The sequence below is a fragment of the Rhinatrema bivittatum genome, chromosome 18 (genome assembly GCF_901001135.1).
Source record: "Rhinatrema bivittatum chromosome 18, aRhiBiv1.1, whole genome shotgun sequence".
NCBI lineage: Eukaryota > Metazoa > Chordata > Amphibia > Gymnophiona > Rhinatrematidae > Rhinatrema > Rhinatrema bivittatum.
Window position 1 is genome coordinate 60,120,140 of NC_042632.1, and position 23,724 is coordinate 60,143,863.

At 45.5% G+C, this 23,724-nt stretch overlaps 1 protein-coding gene across 6 annotated transcripts in view; it reads right to left on the bottom strand.

Moving 5' to 3' along the window:
- Window positions 1–923: 923 nt before the first annotated feature.
- The window catches only part of HRH2 (histamine receptor H2), a 66,358-nt gene continuing 43,557 nt past the window's right edge, over window positions 924–23,724 (bottom strand). For 5 of the 6 annotated variants that reach the window (XM_029583890.1, XM_029583886.1, XM_029583887.1 and 2 more), the window contains one exon: window positions 924–3,193. In XM_029583890.1, coding sequence (XP_029439750.1) covers window positions 2,923–3,193 — 271 coding nt within the window. In that variant the 3' untranslated portion in view covers window positions 924–2,922. Of the gene's footprint in view, window positions 3,194–21,260; window positions 21,706–23,724 lie in introns of all 6 variants that reach the window. The other variant, XR_003853450.1, reaches the window with a different exon arrangement.

Sequence of the window (23,724 nt, forward strand, 5' to 3'; positions counted from 1 at the left end):
TCTATTGAACAGGTCACACAGCGGAGCCGCCAGTACATCTCTGAGCTCCCTCGGTATCCTGGGATGGACCTCATCGGGTCCCATGGCTTTGTCCCGTTTCAGGGATCTATTGAACAGGTCACACAGCGGAGCCGCCAGTACATCTCTGAGCTCCCTCGGTATCCTGGGATGGACCTCATCGGGTCCCAAGGCTTTGTCCCGTTTCAGGGATCTATTGAACAGGTCACACAGCGGAGCCGCCAGTACATCTCTGAGCTCCCTCGGTATCCTGGGATGGACCTCATCGGGTCCCATGGCTTTGTCCCGTTTCAGGGATCTATTGAACAGGTCACACAGCGGAGCCGCCAGTACATCTCTGAGCTCCCTCGGTATCCTGGGATGGACCTCATCAGGTCCCATGGCTTTGTCCCGTTTCAGGGATCTATTGAACAGGTCACACAGCGGAGCCGCCAGTACATCTCTGAGCTCCCTCGGTATCCTGGGATGGACCTCATCGGGTCCCATGGCTTTGTCCCGTTTCAGGGATCTATTGAACAGGTCACACAGCGGAGCTGCCAGTTCATCTCTGAGCTCCCTCGGTATCCTGGGATGGACCTCATCGGGTCCCATGGCTTGTTGCTGTGTGGTGCTGAGAGCAGAGCCCAGGTTCTGGCCTCAGGCAGTGGTGGTCTTTTTGTGGCAGGCACACCAGAGTGCCGTGATGCACTGGATGAGGGAAACCGGAAACTTTAAGCAGGTTAAGCCATTTGCTATGAAACTCCCCCCTAGAAATGGTCACAGTGGTGCAGTCCGGGCTTTGCAGAAAGAATCCCGAAAGTATTCTAATGGGAGGTTTAGGATCAGGGCGACTGAGAGGAAGCAGACTTCTTGTCTGGGGGAAAACCTGCCCACTGCCCAGCGCTTCATGGCTGACACCCAGTTTGGGATTATTACTTTTCTTGATGTGGACTACCAGCCAACAAAAAATTGAGAAGGGTCTAGCATTGGTTTAGAAACAAAGACACAGAGAGACATGAGGGCAGTAAAAGACCACACGGCCTGGCCCACTCTCAGAGATCCCTGTGCTTGTCCCGTGCTTTCTTGAATTCAGATTCTTTCCTCATTTTCCACCACCTCCAGATAATTTTTTCTTTATTATTTTACTGGTTAAACTTTGAAGCTCTCTTCTTTCACAGAATGGCTGGACAGTTCATTATGTGCATTTTTATTCAAATTTTGATTAAATATTTTTAAAGAAACACTGCCGTTCGGTTTTTTAAAAAGTTGTCCTGCACAGCCTCAGAGTAATTCTAATCTGTCTGAGTGTTTTTTGTTTTTTTTTAGCATTGCAGAGGCTTAGCCGAGTTGTTTGTCCCACAAGTGTGTTTTATAATGTAATTTTTACCTTTAGGCAGCTTTATAGTTATTTAGATTTGAATATTTTATTATGTATTTTTATTCCTTTCTTAATTTAAATGTATTCTGTAAACCGTGGAGATAGAATTTTTTTCTGTGCAACGGTATAAATAAATAATACATATATGATGCTTCATGGCTGCAGTTCTGACCTCCAGCCCCTAGAGACTGTGAGGAGTCTGCCTATGACACACAGTGTTACAATTCAGACTCTCATTTCCCCGTTAAATGGATTTCTGATCTTATAAGAACATAAGCAGTGCCCTGCTGGGTCACACCAAGGTCCATTGAGCCCAGCATCCCATCTCCAACAGTGGCCAGTCTGGGTCGCAAGCACCCGGCAGATCCCCAATAGTTGATGCATTTCTTGTATCTCACTCCCAGGGATAAGCGCCGGCTTTCCCAAGTCTGCCTGGCTACTAACTGCTTATGGAAATGGATTTTGGAGAGAAATAGATAAGCCAGAGAGCGTTTCAGATAATGACCTGGCTTAGATCTGACCTGTAGCCTGACAACGGAGCATGTTTGTTTTTTTGTGCTGTGAACCCTATGTGATTTTGATAGCTTGTTTAATACAGTATGTGTAGACCTCTGTCTCTAGCTTATGCACCTTGGTATAATAATACAATCAGGGCTTCTGTATGTAGGTGTTTATAAATTTAGATATTTTATTGTGTAGGCACAGTCCCAGCAGCTCATCTCCACTCTCTCTCAAACTCCTCCTCTTATACTCGCTCTCTCTTCTTACTCCCCGGCCTCCACCACTCATATCCGGGAGTAGCCGTGCTGCAGCTGGGGCAGGTCAGGTGGCTTAATGACCCTGCTCTGCTCTGCCACATACAGAGGCCTCGGTTTGTTTTCTGGTTTAGGGGCTTGGGGTGCAGCAGAGCCCCTAGGAGGGAGGGAATATCGGCCATCGTGTGACACGTAGGGGCTGGGGTTTAGGGCTCATGATCGCACGGTCCCTGGCTGCAAATGACTGCTACAGTTGCTGGGAGCTGTGAACGAAGGCTGTGGTGCCAGATCCCAGCAGGACGAGGCTGCCAAGTCAACGTGCAGCCGAGGAAGCATCTGTGAAGGGGAGAGAGGACTGGGGGCCTGCATGTTTTTTCTTCCTTTATCTCATACACACAATTTCTTTTTTTGGCCCTGAGGTTGTTTTATTGGTGTTAAAAACAGAAGCCATTTCTACTTGAACTGCAGCCTGAAGTAATATGAACAAAAGACAGTAACGCTATGCTGGAAGGAGAGAATCCTGAACAAGATCCCAGAAAGCACTGCAACTTTCACATTCAAAGTACTTTTAAATACAGCACACAGAAAGCAAGTGTTAGATTTTGTCAGTCCAGTGCTCGTACACTTCCTAGACTCCTCTCTCTTCCCTGGGTTCTAGTGCTTGTCCTGCAGTGCTGATTGGATAAATCCATTCGCTTTGAGAGCTTATTCACTTCTGAGCAATCTGTGGTCCTCTAAATACACCGCAGTCATCTCCTGCCAGCTAGTGGCTTATATGTAGAAATCCATGGCTCAGAAAAAGTGCCGGTCTTTCTCCAACGACTCATTCCAGTGGCCAGTCCCCTGCCTCCGGGCAGGACTCGCACTCAGGTGTGGCAAGTTATGGCCTGAAGAGAAAGCAGGGTTAATGGCATCCTGCGCTGCTGGAGGTGCGAGCGCTGCCGTCTGGGACTCTCTGGCCTCCATCGCTGGCTCCTTGCGCATCGGGATCCACACACTCTGCTTTGGAAGGAGCTTTACCAGACAGAGTCCACGCCAGCAGGGCAGCAGGCTGAAGCAGTTCCTGCAAAGAGCAAGAGCACAGATTTAGCCTCCCATCCTCCTCACGCCACACCCGCTGGCTTTATTCTGGCGCAGATCCAGCCCTGGCTCTACCCTTGCAGTCCTGCTGAGAGCCAAGGAAGCCTGGGTTCAAATCCCACTGCCACTCCTTGTGCAGTCACTGCATTGCCTTAGGTACAAACTTAGGGCCTGATTTTCTGAGGCGTTTCTGGGCGCCCGATGCAATAATCAGATGAGCTGCTGCGCTAGAAAGGATGCAGTAGAGGAAATCGTGCATCCCTGGTGCTCAAAGCACGGGGGACCCAGGCGATGTGGCTGTGAGCGGGTTAGGAAAGCAGACGCTCGCTACGAGCATCCTCACTTCAGAGAGGACACGCGGGAATGAGCAGCAGAAAAATGAAACTCTTTTATGATTTAAAGAACAATGGTAAAATGGACGAATCCTTGACGGTTTATCACTGCAACGTGCCAGATCCGCAGAGTAAGAGAGGCTTTATTTAAACGGGAGCCACAGAAAGCAGTGTTTTGGGTTTTACTTGAGGCCTGCACTCGCGAGTTGACTTAATGCCAGCTCCAAGGCTGCTGTTAAATTTGCCCCCTTACAAAGGGTGTGGTAGCTGAGCGAGGGGGGAGGGAATAGCCTCATCTACGTGGCATTTATTTATTTATTTATTTATTTATTGGTTTTTATACACCGCCGTTTATCAAGATATCACGTCGCTGTACAGAGAACATATTAACATACGCCTTGGCGTTATAAAACGAACGCTGTAGCTTTATACATAAAACGCATTAACTTTCTACATGTGATGAGCATTATTAGCTACCCGTGACTTTGGATGCATTAATCCCCTTATTGCTTCGGGTGTTAGGCTCGTGTGTCCAATCGCTGGTTAAGCTGTGCGCTAGGCTGAGCTCGCTGTCTGTGTCTATAGGAAACTGGGCCCTTAGACTGTAAGCGCTCTGGGAACAGGGAAACGCTGCTGCAGTGCCTGAGCGTAATCTGCTTTGAAGTAAAAAAAAGGTGGATATAAATCAGAAATGAAATAAAATGCACAGAATAGGGTAAAACCTGGACTCAGCTGGTGACACTACCCCCCATGCTCTGCTCCGCACGATGAAAGTGAGTACCTGCTCTGCTGAGTGCCGTAACCCTGCTGAGTGTACTTGCCTTGATAAGTCTGCAAGACCAGCAGAGCAGTGATCAGTGCTCGCCGATCATCGCTTCTTTATAATCCCGTCATTACGTTTACAGCGCAACACCACCATCGGCAGGTGCCCGCGGGAGTGCCCGGGGGCTCCTCGGACCCCAGGCCCTAACTTTCACCGCAGCTCTGAAATAAGGCCATTGCACCCCTTTGTAAAAGCCCTGCAGGGAGCTGGAGGCTTTGCCCCGGGCTCTGACTCCACAGGCCAAGGCCAGGGACCTGTCTGCTCTGACCTGATTAAAGGGGGGGAGAGGAGGGGCTGCTGTTATCACCTATTAAAATATTTCTAAACTGCAACACAACCAAGAAATCTCACTGCCTGAGCTGATCATGGACTCTCTCTGCCTCTGCCCCTTCCACCCCCAGCAAAACAACCCAAAGTGATTGGGCTCAATTACCCGTTCCCGATCTTTGGGTTTTTCAGTGCCTGCTGCTCTCCCTTTCCTTGGATGCGAACGTTATGACCTTGTGCAAAGTGAAAGGCCCTGCTCTTTTAAGCGCTTATCTCTCTCTGTGGCAGCGGCAGAGTGGCTGTGAGTAAATGCCTGCAGCCCCTTATCAGCTGAGCACTTTTTTACATTTATTTATCTTGATTTTATTAAATAAAAAGAAAGGCCTGTGGAGGTTATGCTCTCCTTCAGCTTTTGTTCCTCCACTACAACCTTTAATGACTTTTTCTGTGTCAGAAGTTTCCCTTCTTGCCAGGAGCTTTCAGGAAGGCACAAGCTGCTTGACTCTGACTCTGGTTAGAGTTAAGAAAAATGACTTGGGAGACATCAAGCGTTCTGCCGAAAATCAGACTGGGACTGTAAATATACCAAATACACAAAAGTAGCCATTAAATAAATCATTCTACTGAAATATCTCTGTTTTATTCCCCCAGGCTGTACTACAAGATGTAAAACATTAGCGGAGAATGCTAGAGCAGTCGAGCTGTACCACCAGGGCAAAGAGGGTGTGGATTCTACTCTAGATACTTCCTGATTCCAAAGAGAGCAGGAGGACTCTGTCCTATCCTGGACCTAAGGACCTTGAACAAGTTCAAGATGGTTTCGCTGGGCACCTTGATCCTCCTTTTGCAAGAAAAGGGGACTGGCTATTCTCCCTCGACCTAAAAGATGCCTACACCCATATTGAGATCTTCTCTGGTCACAGGAAGTATCTCCGATTTGTCATGGGAAAACAGTACTTCCAGTACCTGGTGTTGCCATTCAGGCTCACGTCAGCCCCATGGGTCTTCACAAAATGCCTGGCTGTGTGGCGGCACACCTCTGCAAGCTGGGTGTGCATGTTTTCCCTTATCTAAACGATTGGCTGGTCAAGAGCACATCTCAGACTGAGGCCACCAGGCCCATGCGCTTGACCATTCAAGTGTTGGAGTCACTAGGATTTGTTCTCAAGTACCCAAAAGTCCTATCTCAGCCCATCAGTTCAATTAGACTGCATAGGAGCTCTGCTAGATATGGCTCAGGCCAAAGCCTTCCTGCCTCACCAGATGGCCATCAGCTTGATGACTATCATGGTAGAGATCCAATAAAGCCAACAGGTGTGAGCCTGGCACATATTGAGTTTGTTGGGCCATATGACCACAATCATGTCACTCCCTTGACATATATATACATGCACAGAGTCCAATGGACCTTGAGGTTACAGTGGTGCCAGGCCACTCAAAGCCTCCAGGATTGCATCTGAGCCAACCCATCTTGCTGGGGTGGGTACTTTTCAAATCTGGAATGGGGATCTCATTTCAAAATCCCCCTACCCAAACTGTCCTAACCATAGATGCATCCACTCTGGGGTGGGGGGCTCATGTAGATGGGCTCAACACTCAGGGCTTCTAGTCTGCCCAGGTACGCTCTTGTCAAATCAACTTCCTGGAGCTTCAGGCTTTCAAAGATCGGCTGTCCAACAAAATTGTCCTGATCCCCACAGCAACCAAATATCTTTGTGGTATGTCCACAAGCAGGCCGGGACGGGATTGTACCTGCTGTGTTAGAAAGCAGTCCAGATCTGGTTGTGGACCCTGTCTCATGGGATGGTGCTCAGGGCTATATACCTGGACTGCAAGGAAGCCTTAGCCTTCAAACCAGGGCGGATAGAAACCCATAGACAGTCCACCCAAATTTTATTTCTTTTGACAAGAAAAGGTTGGGTGTTGCTGTTGCCAATTGGCTAGCAGACTGCATCGCCTTCTATTATGCCCAGGAGGGACTGCATCTTGGGGATCATGTCAAGGCTTATTCTGTCAGAGCTATGGCAGCATCAGTGGCCCACTCATGAGCCGTTCCCATGGAGGAGATCTGCAAGGCTGTGACGTGGAATTCTTGTCACACATTCACATCACATTACTGTCTAGATAGGGATGGCCGATGCGACGGTAGGTTTGGCCAGTCTGTCCTTTGGAACTTGTTTAGGGAATAGAATCCAACTCTCCCATCCTAAGGCCTATTGTTTGGGTTCAGGCTGTCTCCCCCTCTGTTACCAACAGCACTGGTGGTGTTGTGCCTATTGGCACCTGGTTGGGTGTATGTTGATCCTCTTTTTTGGTTGGGGAACAGCTTGTAGCTAGATATTCATCCATGTGTGAGCACTACCATCCTACTTGCCTTCGGAGAAAGTAGAGTGGCTTACCTATAACAGGTATTCTCAGAGGACAGCAGGATATTAGTCCTTATGAAACCCACCCATCACCCTGTAGAATTGTTTTTCTCCTATTTTTTATTTTAATCATAATTCTGTGTTACAGACTGAATAGGGACCCCACGTGGATGTGTGGTATAGGGCATGCTGGGCATGCTCAGTGGGCCTAATCAAAGTTCTAGAAACTTTGACACAAGTTTTCCACATCAGGGCTCCATCTGATGTCCCCCAGGTGGGAGCACTAACATCCTGCTGTCCTAGAGAACACCTGTTACAGATAAGCAACTCTGCTTTCTAAATTAAAATAATGGTAGTGATGTGTAAAGCAAATTAAAAACTCAGTCTCCCATTCCCCACTTCCTTTTTCTCTCCCTGGCTCCATCACTTTTCTTTTCATCTTCCTTGCTTTCTTACACACACACACACACACACACACACTCTCTCTCTCTCCCTCTCCCTCTCCCTCTCCCTCTCCCTCTCCCTCTCCCTCTCCCTCTCCCTCTCCCTCTCCCTCTCCCTCTCTCTCTCTCTCTCTCTCTCTCTCTCTCTCTCTCTCTCTCTCTCTCTCTCTCTCTCTCTCTCTCTCTCTCTCTCTCTCTCTCTCTCCCTCCTTGTCTCTCAATCTTCCACCTTTTCATATACAGATACAGCTTTTCGGGATTGATATACCAATCACAACCCATGAATTTCCCTTGAGAATGCAAGTCCTTGTCTGCCCGAGCACAGTGGGGACGTGGCCTGGGATTAGCTTGTCTGACCATCTCTGCCCAAGTCTAAACATGTCTGAAGCAGCAGCAGATTCTGCATACGAGCAGCTCCGTGAGCCCCCCCACCGGCAGAGAAGCAGACACAATCTCTTCAACCCGCTCTTTCCTTCCTTCCTTCCTGTCTTCTCACGTTCCCCCTCTCTCTCTCTTGCCCATCTTCCCTAAAACATTCCCCTCCCCACAGACACTTAGTCCTAGATGCAGGGCTGTGCTTCCTTCCTGTTTGCACCCCTTTCCTCAGCCTCCTCTAATTTTCTGAGAAATGTCGTAAAACATTTGGATACTTTAAGCTGATTCTCTCTTCCTCCTGTTCCTGAGAAGTGACCTGATAGGAAGTAGTGAAAACTGGTGCAATTAAATGAAGAGCAGACACATAGGAATGCATCAAAATTACCTGAATAAACCGCTAACAATAAGCAGGCTGTGATTAGGGATAAAAACAAAAACTCTGTAGATTTATTTGTCTGGGTGCAGATGGCAGAAGTCTAAAAATTAAGATTGGAGGGTTATATATTTGGTGTCAGAGGCATCTCAGAGACTTGGTGGAAAGAAGATAATTGAAGGGGCACAGTGATACTAAGGTACAAAATATCAAAATGACAGTGCAGATTGACTTGGGGGCATGGTGGCACTCAAGGATGGCAAATGGTCAACTAGGATAAACATTCAACAGAAACCAATTGGATCTGGGCTCTCTATGGATAGAAATTCCATGTGAGGTGGGGAAATTATAACAGTAGAAGTATACTATTATTCACATGACCATTATGATGAAGTAGACTTTGAAATGCTAACAGAAATTAGACAGGCTAATCATTTTGGCAACACAATAATAATGGTGAATTTTAATTACCCCAATCTTGATTGCATGAACATCTTATCAGGGCATTCAAGGAAGGTAACATTTTTAGATGCCATAAGTGACTGCTTCATGGAACAGCTAATCCTGGAACTGATGAGAGGGGGAGCTGCTTTAAACAAGTAAACCAGACAGTAACCCCTACAATCACACACTAGTCAACCTCATCCTTGTGGAAGGTTATATGTCTCAAGGTCTAAAACAAACAGTTATAAAACAAATTTTAAAAAATAAAACTGGAAGACCTGATGATTGGGATAACTATTGTCTAATCTCCAACTTAACCTTCATTGTGAAAATACTAGAAAAAGCAGTCCTTACCCAACTTGAAAATCATCTTGAAAACAATAAGATATTTTATCCTAATCAATTTAGGTTCCAGAAAAATCACTCAAATGAAACTCTTCTTCAATCCTTAACTGATTCTATTTTACGGGGTTTTGACTCAAATGAATCATACTGCCTAGTCCTGATTGATCTAACAGCTGCCTTCAACACTGTTGACCAAATCCTGCTTTGCCAGCAGTTGAAAAACATCGAGATCGATGGAAATGTGCTAAAACTCGACAATCTCTTATCCAACACATTCCAAAGTACAGCAGGCATACCACAAAGATCATCACTATCGGCAACATTATTTAATATCTACATGCTGCCCATATGCAAATTACTAACAGACCTGGGATTAAACTTCTTCCTATATGTGGTTGATCTACAATTCTATATGCATCTAACAAAATCATTTGAAAAATCATCACTAATTTCTGAATATATGATTAAAAGAAAAGAGAAACTAGGTCAATAGAAACTCTCAATGAACCCCCAAAAAACTGAAATAATTTAGTTGAGCTACAACCCACAAAAAGCTATACCCCCAGGGATAGATCTCGGAAGTTGCCAACTAATCCCAGCAACCCAAGTGAGAGACCTAGGGGTCCAAATAGATGAAAATTTAGCAATGAAAGCCCATATAAGCAAACTGATTAGATCTGGTTTCCATAAGCTGCAGATATTGAGCCGGTTAAAACCTCTACTAAACACTACAGATTTCAGTACAATCTCTCATATTCTGAAACCTTGATTACTGTAACTCCTTACTTCTAGGTCTTCCAACTAGTCACTTAAAATCTCTGCAACTTCCGCAAAATGCCGCAGCTAGACTATTGTCTGGAGCAAGAACATTTGACCACATCACCCCAACACTGATGGCTCTGCATTGGCTTCCTGTACAGTCAAGAATCCATTATCAAGTTCTAACAATAATATTCAATAACACTAATCTGAACAATAATGATCTACTAGGAATAATAATTAAACCTCACATTGTGAACCCTCAGATCACAGCCCTCCTAGAAATCCCAAACTTAAGAGGCTCTCATCTAATGTTAACTAGAGAGAGAGAGTGATTTCCATTGCCGGCCCAAAACTCTGGAATTCCAGGCCTGAATAAAAAGCAGAATATTATCAGGAGCAAGAAAATTTGACCACTTCACCCCGACACTGTTGGCTGTGCATTGGCTTCCTGTACAGTCAAGAATCCATTATCAAGTTCTAACAATAATATTCAATAACACTAATCTGAACAATAATGATCTACTAGGAATAATATTTAAACCTCACAATCCCCCACAAACTCTGATCACAGAACAAAGTCCTCCTGGAAATTCCTAACTTAAGAGGCAGAAAATATGCCTGAAAAGATGGCAGCCGTGGTGATGAGTCAGAGAGAGCCAGGGAGGGAAGAAGTGAAGTCCCCATCAATAATGAATCTCACCACGCACACAACACTGGCTATGCCCAAGGTCACATTGAGAGCTATAGTGACAAAACCAGAAGCCAACATCCATTTCCCTTAGCGATGACTTCTCCGTGCCATGAGCTGCAGACTCGCCCTGTCCTGTCTCTCTTCCAGTGCATAAATCAATAGTTCTACATTTTTTAGGAAAATTGGTGGGACGATGTAAATTACAAGTCCATGCAGGACTGGATCAGTCTCTTCCTTAGGACATGGAGGTAGCAGAGCCCCATGAGTTTCTGAAGTGAATGGAAGTAGCCATTCAGCCTTGTAATTGTCTGTAGTGGGACATAGGACTTTGCTCTCAGCTTGTAACATACTTAATTATTCTGTTTCAATTCCACTGCAAGCAAGATACTTCAAAATCCAAATTGGGTTATTGTGCCTTAACAAGACAGAGGATCTCTGCTCATCTTTCACTTGCTACCTGAAATCGAGTCAGCAGCGCAGGAAGTAGCTGCGGTTCCCCTGCTGCCTGTGAGATTCTGGGATGTCTGCTTCTCTCTGGCTGGTATTAGGGATCTGTGTTGATTCAGCTTCCAGTTCCATGCGAAGGAAAGCTGGAGGTGACAGAGTTTATTAAAAGCCACAGTGGCACACACTCTGTTACAGTATCTGTTATCTAAGCTTATTTGTTAATCATTTTCCGGACTGGGATCTGGGCTGCCGGTGATGTTCCAGACGGGAATCCTGACTCACTCAATGGAAGATAATTCTGGGGATGTGTGTGTGTGAGAGACTGTTTTTAAGAATATGCTTTTTCAGCTTGTAGAACACATATGCATTAAGGAGCTGCTATTTTTCAAAATAATTGTGTTTCAGCTGCATGATTAAGTGTTCACTATGTCTTTTCCGAAGGAGCTGTACATATCCTTGTTAAATAAAATAAATCTCACTTATAATCAATGGCTGTCAACCCAGTCCTCAGGACACATCCAGTCAGTCTGGTTTTCAGTAGAGTCACAGTGAATATATGCATAAGATAATGAAAGCAATGCATGCTCATTCACACACACACACACACACACACTCATCTATGTAACTGCAAATCCTTCACTGCAAACACTTTGAGAAGTAACACAAACCCCTGCAAAATAAAAACAAGACACCTAGAACCTTAGCATAGCATACTAGCACTATCTCAGGACTCAAGCAGCAGCAGCGTCCTCCATGACACGGCAACATACAAATATTATACCAAGCCAGATGGCTGCAAACCCCTACACCTCAGTTACATGCACCTCAGAACACAGACCGACCCTTGCCCAAAACAGAATAAGTGTCTAAAATTAGAAACAGAAACATGCAGACAAAAATAAAATGGAAAGCCGAAGAAACCAGTGGAATACTGAAAGAACAAAATACAAATATGTAATGCACATTCCCAAAGATAATTTGTGCCAATCACTAAAATGTAAACAAAACAAAAATATATATTTTTTACCTTTGTTGTCTGAGCTTATTTTTCTAATCGGTTGGTTCTAGGCTTTCAAAAAATCTGCATTGTCTGTCTTGGTCTTTTCCCAATTCCTTCTATAGGGTCTCTTTTTTTTTATTTTTTTTTCTTGTTTCTTCTCTCTTCACCTTTCTTCTTCCCTCAAACTCAATCATGCTGTCTCTCTCACTCTCTCTCACTCTCTCTCTCTCACTCTCTCTCTCTCACTCTCTCTCTCTCACTCTCTCTCTCTCACTCTCTCTCTCTCACTCTCTCTCTCTCACTCTCTCTCACTCTCTCTCACTCAGTCTCTCACACACAGGCTCTTGCATAAGAACATAAGAAATTGCCATCCTGGGTCAGACCAAAGGTCCATCAAGCCCCGAATCCTGTTTCCAAGAGTGGCCAAGCCAGGTCACAAGTACCAAAGGGTAGATAGTTTCCAAGCTGCTTATCCCAAGAATCAGCAGTGGATTTCTGCAACTCTACCTTAATAATGGTTAATGGACTGTTCTTCCAGGAACTTGTCCAAAACTTTTTGCAATGCAGCTTCACAAATAACTTTCACCACATCCTCTGGCAACGAATTCCACAGCTTAATTATGCATTGAGTAAAAAAATATTTTCTCTTATTAGTTTTAAATGCATTGCCCAGTAACTTCATTGCGTGTCCCCTGGTCTTTGTACTTTTAAAAAGAATAAGCAAGTGATTAGCATTTACTCATTCCATTCCACTCATCATTTTATAGATCTCTATCATGTCCGCTCTCCAAGCTGCAGAGTCCTAACCTCTTTAGCCTTTCCTCATAGGGGAAATGTTTCACCCCCTTTATCTTGGTCCTTTTTCTGTGCATGGGACAATGCTTTTCCTGCACGGCTCCAGCAACCTTTTTCTTCTGGGCCGTGTGGGCAGGAGGAAGGAGAAGCACCCAGAGTTTTGGGGTTTCCTCGTGTCTCCTCCTCACTTCCGGCTGTGGTGGGATTGGATTCACCACGATCCTGCCGGTCTTCCTGCACGGGTGGGGAGTAAAAGCTGTGTGCAGCTATGAGAAATGTTGTGTGCGTGCAGCTTAGAGGGAACAGTGGTCCTGGACCATTTGCAGTTGACATCTTCTGCCTCCCCTTGGTGAAGTGTCCAGTGCAGATCCTGAGTGGGGATTCAGGTTCACATTCTTTCCATGGACACCTTGTAAAAAGCCACACTCTGCTGTCTCCCTACCTGGCTTTCACATATATTACTTCACTGTATGTAATGAAATCAGAAGAGTTTTCATTGAAATGACCTCCAGCCATAAATTCAGTAGGTAAGTGAGCTCTCTGGCTTGCAAGGTCACAGCTGCAGTTGACCGGATACAAATCTTTTTCTCCTTGCCTTGTTTGTGTGTAGTGGAAATCCCAGGCTTAGAGATGTTGGTATTCTTGCCGCTGGGATTGCCACGGCCACCAGCGAGACTGGGCAGCCTCCTGCAGGGTCAGAAGAGGAATGGGCCATCTGGAAATCCTGATATCACCTCCATACCCGTTGGTGGATCAACAGCTCATATGGCAAAATGGGGCTACTCTACCGAATCTGAGTCCTATGATTGTGGTGAGAGGGAGACCATCTAACATATTTTGGTCTGCTGTTTACTTGAGGATGGCCCCTGCATGATGTGGGATCTTGCTGAAGCCAATTTGGGAGCACGGACGTGTGCTAGTCAGTGGAAAGAAATATGATGTTGTTGAATGGACACAAAACAAAGACCGAGCAGACTTAAGGAGTGATATTCTGTGGTCTGTCTACTGTAGTTGCAGCTCCTAAAAGGACCCACTTGAACCCTGACAACTTCATGGAGTGTCCCCTAGTCCTTCTACTATCCGAAAGAGTAAATAACCGATTCACATCTACCCGTTCTAGACCTCTCATGATTTTAAAGACCTCTATCACATCCCCCCTCAGTCGTCTCTTCTCCAAGCTGAAAAGTCCTAACCTCTTCAGCCTTTCCTCATAGGGGAGCTGTTCCATTCCCCTTATCATTTTGGTAGCCTTTCTCCGTACCTTCTCCATCGCAATTATATCCTTTTTGAGATGCGGCGACCAGAATTGTACACAGTATTCAAGGTGCAGTCTCACCATGGAGCGATACAGAGGCATTATGACATTCTCCATTTTATTTACCATTCCCTTCTCCTGCTCTCTTCTCCTTAACGTGGTGTTAGTTACACTACGATGCTTTTCATAAGCTCTCAGTCTCTGCAGCTTTTTCTCAATATACTTCTATTAGCAGAGAGCTCCTGGAAACCTCTGTCTGGCCTTGCATTTTCTTTTGCCACATCCTTAATATAAGAGAGATTGCTTCACAACAGGAGAAAACTCCTTCCTCTAATCATTGCTAATTCACTTCAGAACTCAAGCAGGCCTTCTGGCACAATTTTGGAAGGCCCCGTGTTGGCTCAGGCAGTAACTGGAAAGTTGTATCTAGAAGCCAGGCCTCCGTGATGATAGCCACATGGAGGGAAATGTTTCCAGTCCTATCATGTACAAAACACCTCTTCTTTCCCAAAATTGTAGACAATTCATTCTCTCTTCATCTGGAAATAGTTGCAGATTCTTAAATACACGCTGCATCTTTGTGCAGGCTTTAATTGTTGTCATTGTTTGTTCGGCTGCTGGAATAAGCACATGATGGGACTGCCCCATCCGTGCTAATAACCTTCTTAATCATAACCCAGAGCCGGTTATTGCTTTGTCAGGGCTATGCACGTTTCAAAAATAATTTTGCTGTTTGAGCAATACGTGCTTATGGTATAAATCACACAATTATACACCAAATTTGCATTTTAAAAGACAGCATGGAACTCAGCTCAGCAGAAGTGATTGCTAGGAAAGGTCACCCATTCAGGCCTTTTAGTACCATATTACAAATTACTGCAAATTCTGAGCATGTCGCGGTGCAAATACACACACTGAGGATATCACCTGGCTTTCTGCTTTTTGCAGATGCTTGTCGGCACTTTCTGGTGCACAGGCTGCACGTGATAGGGTTTAAATCATCTTCTGATACTCAAGTCTACAAACCATTCTTGCTTCCGCTTCCAAGGTCACATCACGCCCAAAATCATAGATTGCAGACCTCCTATTGATATTGAGCTGCTGCCCCGAAATGGACCCCGGGACTTCCTTCATCTGTGGATAATCTTGACTCATCCACGTGGCTAAACATCTGGCAAACTTTGCTGCTACACGGCTCTGGATGTGACTGCTTCTCCTAAATCCTTCTGAGTCCGGCATCATCACTGTGCCCCCTGCTCTTCTACTTCATTAAGGACTCTAAAAAAACAACAAACAAACTAGAAAAGACAGAATGTGCGTGGCATAACCAGAAATCCGAGGCTGCTCTGGCTGACTGGCGCAGCGTTATCCCGCTATAGATCCGCAGGGGACAGAGCTTAATCGCCTGGTACTGGGAACGGGTGCTTCTGTAACAGAATGGCTACGTTTTTCTAGGCTAATATATCGCAAGTCACCCTCCCGTTCCCCTCCACCCACTGTGCCTCCTAATGCCCCTTCTCTATCATTGGATCCAGTACTGTGCCTGTGTCTTGGACCCACTTCTCTCCTACCTGCTCAGCTGAGGGTTTCTGCCCTGTCCGGGCTGAAAGATAATTACTGCTGCTCATTTAATTCCTGCTGCATTCAGATGTTTTTGGCAGATTCCTCGCAGGCTTTGTGAATGCTTGTCTGTCTGTCTGTCTCTGTCTGGATGCTACCCATCCGCGCTCAAACCTGCTGCTGTGAGCCCATATAAAGAAACCTAAGCTATGTAACTATCGGGCAGTTACTTCCCTGCCCCTTTAACTTGCAGAAAAGAGAGATCTTTGGCAGCTTCGGATTATGTGCAGGGCAATCCCAGTTTCACCTGCGCCCCCTCCATACACGGAGTCATTGCTCTTGTGACATTTCTTCATGATAATCCTGCTGGCTCGTTTTGGTTCTCTGGGGATCTCATCCACTCTACGTTCTTGGTTTTTGCTTCTTTTCTGTCTGACTGCTTTTGTAGGGTACAAACTGGAGACAGTTTCTGTGATTTTCATTTCTCTCTCCCTTGCACTATTCAATATGTCCTTGGCACTATTATGCACTGTGTTGTGTTCTCTTGAGGTCTCTTTTAAATTATGCGCTGAGGACATTCAGTTTTTCTTTCCCAGCTCCCTGGACCTCAGCGCTTTTTTTTTTTTTTTTTTTTTTTTTTTTTTTTACAAAAACTCTCCCACCGTCTCTGAAAAGTGCAGAACAGGTTGTCTGGCTTGCTTTAAACATCAGCAAGACTGAGGTGGTGCTCTTGGCAATGTTGTGTTCGGCGGACCACGGTCCCGTCCCACGGCCTGCCACTCTTACCTCCAGCCCGGGCTGTGGCCGCCCACTGCGTCTGCCTTCAGGTCCCGGTAGGTCCCTGGTGTCAGGTCCTCCTCTTCACGGCAGAACGCCACCGGATCCTCTGGGCGAGCTCCCCTCCCTTAGGGCACATGCGCAATGACTACCTAACTCCCACACCCCCTGAACTCTGCCCACTTCCAGCCACAGCCCGAACTTGACCATGTCTGACTGCTACCTGCCGTGATTCCTCTTTGCCCTGACTTGGCCTCTTTCTCCATGCTGGCCTGCAACGTCTTCATCATGATGCATCATCACCTTCACAGAGGCCCGCACCTAAGACCAGCTGACCCTGGCACCCAAGGGCTCAACCTAAGGGGAACGCAGGCTGGTATTAGCGAAGCTCTGGTTGGGCCTCTGCTCCAGTCAGCTCCACGGGCCGACGATGGGGACCTTCAGGGCTCCTCCCTGCTGGTTGCGCCAACTCCACCTCTGCCTAACGGGCCACATCTGCGACAGGCACGGGCACTTCCAGGCACGTTTCCACCTACTTTCATGTTTAACAACCACTCAACCCCTATTAAACAGCAAGCACATGATCTGGGCATACTCGTGGGCTCTGCTTTGTCCTTATGCCCGCAGAATAACTCTCTGGTTCAATCCTCATGTTTGAAACTCTCTTAAACCTTTCCTTGAGTTCTCTGATTTCTGGCTAGTCATCCAATCGTTTGGGTCTCTCTGCACTGGATTATTGTAATGCCCTGTTTCTAGGCCCCCACATTCACACCTGACAGTTCTGCCGTGGGGCTGATCCCTGGCACTCCCTCACGTGGACATCTCTCACCTGTGCTCCCGGGGATGTGGAGGGTCAGATTTAAGGGCCTCATTACTGTCACATAAGGCCATGCCCAACTCCCCCTTGTTCCCATGTGTGCCTCCGCTCCTCGTCTCAGCACCCCGTGGAAGTGCCTAGGATGAAAGCTGCTCGCCTGGCTTCCCACGGAGAGCAAACATTTAGTATGGGATGAACTGCCTGAGCAGGTAGAACTGAAAACGACCCTGCTTCGCTTTGGGAAACAACTTAAAACTCATCTGTTTGCCATGGCTTTTGCTGAAATGCTTCCACTGACTGCGGTCTAGAACCCTGAACTCAATCCAGTGCAGAAACCAGAACCAGGGAACCAGAGGCCGTCTCAAACAGCGCTCACCCCAAGGTGACATCTGCATCATCATTCTTTTAATTGCACGCGTTTGATAGGTTGGCTAATTGATTCACATTTCACTCTACTAATTGATGGAGACAAAATGCTGTAGTGAATTGGTGGTATATGACGACCCTGGGTTCTGGTTTCTAGTTGCACCAAAGTATCACTGCAGATGATGGGAAAATCAGAGCACATTTGGTTATGCAGCCACGTTTGGTTTTGGCTGGTATGTTTAGTTGTTTGTTGCTGTTTCATTGTATTTTGTGCGTGTATTTTCTGTTACCGCTGAGATCTGTGGATCTGTGGGATAGGGATTTTATAAATAAATAGCTGCTGCTGCTCTCATTAATGACATCGCACATTTTACCACCTTCAGAAAGCGTGCATCGCCAGCTTTCACTTGTGTTTGCACACTGAAGTAGGTAAGTGTGGTAAACAGCGCTCACTAGCAAGCTTAGCAGAGATGAGCTGTACAGAGTGGGGAGCCCCATTCAGTGAGCTTTATCACCGTGCAGTGGCTCAGCGACGATTGCTCCCTTCAGCACTGAGTGCGATCATTCCTTGCACTGGGAATGTGGGGGTGTCTGGGCACCAGGGTCCCCTTCATAATCTGTGGTGTGTGAAGAACATCTCCTGAGACTTTTTTTTATTACCAGTATTATGGAGAGCTAAGGCCACCTGTCAGCAGGTGAAACGTGGCACACGGGAAGCTTTATCTAAGGATTTGGAAAGCCTGCTCTGGCCCAATTCTGTGATCCGTTTTTCTTCCCAGGCTGAATTCTCTCCAACCTTCCTTGCAATTTATCTTAGCAGCAGGAAAAGAAAGCAGATAAGGGGTTGTGATTTCAGAAAGGCAGACACCAGGAAGGTGGATTCTGCACAAACATTGACTGCCTGATGCCCTGGGCAGAATAATGAGGGAATGGCATTTACATCCCACGGAGAGGAATATTCCCAGCACCGTACCAGGATTGAATGACCTTGGGTCCAAGTGATCATTAATGGGCACAGAGGTCACAGAACTAAGTGCCATGCATGGCTCCCAAGACTCTTTGCAGCCTCGGCCACCTTCAAAGGCCGATATAAACATATCTGAGGGCTTGAAATTTATTTATTTATTTAAAAACTTTTCTATACCGTCGCTAAGTTATGCACCATCGCAACGGTTTACAAATAGGCACAAAATAAGGTATATATAGGTAGTTATCATACATTCTAACAGGTGCCAAATAAGAACGGTTACAATATCATTAATAAAATTAAATTTTGTGTAGTGATGGCTTAATCCAGGAAAGTTATTGAGATACTATGATTCGGTCTACTTCTCAACATTATCATGTATTTATAATATTGTGATGTCATCTATTCTTAGTTGCGCTTTTCTGTATTTTTCATTCTCTCACTCCCTCTCTACCCCACTGTTTCTTTTGGAAAGGCTTGTTTGTAGAGCCATGTCTTTAAGGTTTTCTTAAAGGATTTGATGTCACTCTGTAATCTGAGTTCAGTGGGCATTGTGTTCCATAGAAAGGGCCCAGCCAGTGATAAGGCTCTTTCTCTTACTTGGGTTAGTTTTGCTGATTTTACTGTGGGGATTGTTGTTAGTGCTTTTTTAGCTGAACGAAGGTTCCTTTGCGGGACATGGACTCTTAGAGCTGTATTTAGCCAGTCTGCTTCTTTATCATATATTAGTTTGTGTATTGTGCATAAGGCTTTGTATTTTATCCTGTATTCGATTGGTAGCCAATGTAGTTCTGCTAGAGTTTCTGTTATATGGTCCCTTCTTTATTTTCTGGTTAGTATTCTGGCTGCAGTATTTTTGAAGTATTTGGAGTGGTCTGATTGATGAACTGGGGAGTCCTAGTAGGAGTGCATTGCAGTAATCGGTACTGGCGAAAACAAGTGTTTGTAGAATTGTTCTGAAGTGGGCAGGTGTGAGTAATGGTTTCAGTCTTTTAAGGATCATGAGTTTTGCGTAACCTTCCCTTACTTTTAAGGATATGTGTTGTTTTAAATTGATTTCTGGATCCATTATTATTCCCAGATTTCTTACTTTTTCGACCAGTTCTATTTTCTGGTTATTTCCTAGCGTTATTGGTGTTTTGACTATTTTGGTTTGTCTTCGTTCAAGGTGTAGGAATTCTGTTTTATCAATGTTAATAACCAGTTCCATTTGGGTTAGAAGTTGTTTTATTATGCCAAGGTACATGTTCACTAACCCTAGTGTTTTATCAATGGAGTCCTCTATTGGTAGAATTAGCTGAATGTCGTCAGCGTAAATGTAATGAATTATCCCTAGTCCTGCCAATAGATGCAAAAGGGGCAGCATATATATGTTGAAGAGGGTGGCAGACAGAGCTGAACCCTGAGGTACTCCGGTTTCGAGTTTGTTTTTTTGAAAGAGTGTTTTTTATCATGACTTGGAAGAACCTATTGCTGAGGTAAGATTTGAACCAGTTAATGTTGGAGACAGTGCAAATTCGGGTTACTGGGACCTCGGTGGGGGAGTTAATGTGGCCTACAAACAGATCACAGGGAAAATGCAGGTACAATTTATTTCATTTGCCCGCTCCACCTGCTCTTTTGTGCTTCCAGATAGAATCAGAACCAGTGCCGGGATCTGCCATGAGCTTTCGCTTGCAGCTACCCAGGAATATTTCCCCCTCTCTTATTGTAGTTGTTGCAGTGATGATTGTGGTCCAGAGCCCTGCGACCGTGAGCAATGACCACAGCCTGCCCAGCTCCAGGCACTGTCCTCATGGCAGTGAGCAGCGCAGCCACGGGGGTGGCCAGTCCAGGTGCACGGGCACTGCAGCAGCGAGAGCTGAGAGCTGTGCTCATCCCCAGCAGGCAAAAAAGGATTTGAAGGAATTAAAAAGGAAACCAGTCCAGGGCATTTATTTATCTTTGTTTTACTTCTCTTTCAAACGCATTGTCCGGCTGGGTGTGAATTAAATGGGGGAGTCTGTATGCTCAACTCCTCAAGATGGAGGAGTACTGGGGAGGAAGCTGGCAAAAACTGTCCTGGATAGAGGTGCTAGTTTGCCCCATAGCTGGCAGCTGGGGCATTTCCTTGAGGTGCGGGCAGGACTGGATGGATCGCTTGCACTGATTTTCCCATCATCTGCAGTGATACTTTGGTGCAACTAGAAACCAGAACCCAGGGTCGTCACATACCCCCAATTCACTACAGCATTTTGTCTCCATCAATTAGTAGAGTGAATCAATTAGCCAACCTATCAAAGGCGTGCAATGAAAAGAATGATGATGCAGATGTCACCTTGGGGTGAGTGCTGCTGGAGACGGCCCCTGGTTCTGGTTTCTGCACTGGATTGAGCAGTAATTGACTCCAGCGCTCCAGTACAGAAGCAGATTGGAGATCGGATCCCAGTATGGTCCTACAGGAGATCAGGTGCTCCTGCAATTATCCATTTTAGGAGTTAATTAGGATGACAACAAGTGGCCGGTAATCGATCCCTTACTTGCCATAAAGGGAATCTCGTGGTTGTGCATTTTGCAATCGCGTTACATTTTTTACTGGTGACTCACGGTTTGAGATTAGGAAACCTGTGAATGGTAGAATATACTGCATTATCTGAAGATGTGGATTATAAAACAAAGCACTTGAAGATATGACAAGAACATTTAAGTACTATGAGGCAAAAGGTGCCAACTAGTTAGCAGCTAAACATATGTGGGAGTCCTTTCATGGACAGCTTTCTTTTTGTTTTAGTAATTTGGGGGGAAAAAAGCAGAACGGGTAGAAGATTGTTTGCCATCCTAAGCATGTTTAAAATTAGCTACTCACTCCTTTCATTGGCGCTGTTGAATGCCTCCTCCCTACAGACCTCTTCCGTCACCTCTTCCCTGCCAAAGGAGGCCGTCCCAGCTGCGGCTGCTGTCGGTGACTGTGCCCGACAGTCCCTCCTCGACAGTCCCTCCTCTCTCATCCTCCGCTTCCTTTCCAAACAAGACACCGGCCCGGCTGGGGTGGCTTGGGGTCCCTGCGATGGCTGTGGGTGCGTGATGGCCGGCTGAATAGGTGGTGCGTGGTCGGAGGTGATTTCAGCAGGCCCAGATTTAGATATGGGCGCCACACTTTGGCTACATAGGAGCCTGCTTCCTGCTTGCTTTACTGCTGTGAGTGCCAGCTCTGCTGTGCTGCTTTGGTTCTCACTGATGGTGAGGGTGAGGCCCTAGTCCTGTTCTCTGGATTTCAATCAGATTCTTCATTTTGTTTCTTTCTGGTAATACTTTCGGAAAAAAGAGAAAATATTTTGTGTAGTATAGAACAGTATGGGATGTAGTAATAATGTTCATGGATGCTTCATGGTCGGTGCCTTGAAAATAAGTTAGGGAGGCCAGGTACATCCCCAGAGTACAGGATGATATTTTGGTAAAGCCGAGCCAAACATTACCACCTTTAAAACTCCAAAGGCCATCTTTCCCTATTCCCTGCTAGTTAGATCGGTGGTAGGCTGGCAGCATGGGGTCAGAGTAAGGCCATCTCTACATTAGGTACAGTGCCTCCTGCAGGAAGTCCCAGAGAACTGCATCGCGATCTTCTGCAGCAACTTTCTCTGGTTTGAAGGGTCTGCAGAGAGAGTTACATACTGATAACTTGGGAAAAACATCCTGAGCACATTTACAATATCTAAATGATGTTACTTTTAAATAAATTGAGCCAAACAAAAGGTTTGTCTGTTAAATGGATATGCTGGCAGGATGCCTCTAGGGTTAGCAATGTCCAGTGGGAATGCCAGTATTACAATAACACTGACTTGCTGCCGGCTTTTATTTTAGTTTGGAAAAGTCACATATCTCTGAGAGCTGCCAGTATTGCTTTATGCATCCCTGGGCTCTGGCTGACAGACAGCACAGCTCCACCTGCTCAAGTGGCAAACAGACTAACCCAGCGCTGGCACAGCTTCTACCCTATAGTGTCTGTCCCAGCTTGCACTTGCAATACCTTCATCCTTAATTCATCTGTACAGAATCTATCCTACGAGTGCCACAAGTTTTATATAGAGAGATATATCACTGCAGGCCCTAGTATGCAGCACTGCACAGATGCACAGAAAAGTTCGTCTTTGCATGTGCATCTTATAATCTAGCCATGAAAGAAAGACAAAAGTATTTGAGGAAAGCTAGGGTTAAGATTTTGAGCAGTTTCAGGTGGGTTTAGACATCATTTATCTAACTGGCTAATGCTGTAAGCAATCAGGCCTCCACACTATAACAATAGGAAAAGTAGGAACTGAGGTGAGCGTGCGACAGGTAGAGCAGGTGATCTCCCAGCAAGACAGTGTTTCCTCCTCCTTTTGCAGCCAAGCTTTTTAGTTTTATTTTAATGAATTTAAATTTAAAAATTTTAACGCCAAGTGTAGAGCGCACAGCCTCCATCCCTTTTCCAAAAGAAGCAGTCAAACATGACTAATTAGAGCTTTTCTGTAACAGGCCAGAGGAGCCACTGTCTTCCCTAAAGCAGAAGGTAGACGACTTTTAAACAATCAGCTTCAAACCGCTCGTTTCAAATAAGGAATGAATAGCTTTCACCTTCTAGAAAGTTATTGCAGGCTATTGCATAGGGCATTACTTGATGGGATGAGGCAGCAGGGTTTATTCTGAAGCACGCTATAAGGTAATCTCAAGATATAAATATATAAAAGTTATTGCAGGCTATTGCATAGGGCATCACTTGATGGGATGAGGCAGCAGGGTTTATTGTGAGGCACGCTATAAGGTAATCTCAAGATATAAATATATAAAAGTTATTGCAGGCTATTGCATAGGGCATTACTTGATGGCATGAGGCAGCAGGGTTTATTCTGAAGCACGCTATAAGGTAATCTCAAGATATAAATATATAAAAAGCTCAATTCATTTCAAGGTTGGATGAATGGTTTAAGGGACTTTTGCAGTCTGTCCATGAGGTAGCATGTCAGAGAGAAACAGACTGCTTAGGTGATGAACTGCTAGAGGAGACCAGTAAGGAATTTTACTCAATTCTCCTTTTGCAAACAATGTAGCTGATATGATCGTTTAAGTCAATACATATTCTACAATTAGCAGCTATTGGAAAAAGTCCCTTTTGTTCAAGTAGCATGTTGAAATAATCCTCCTAAGAAATGCTTTTGGAGGAAAATGTCAAATCTACTGATATTCTGACAGCTGGATTTCCTCAGGTCAGTGATCTCCATAATTTGTTACTAATCCTTATCTACAGTAAGCAGCAGAGGGGAGAAACAGAAAATGTTGAGTTGAGGTCTAGC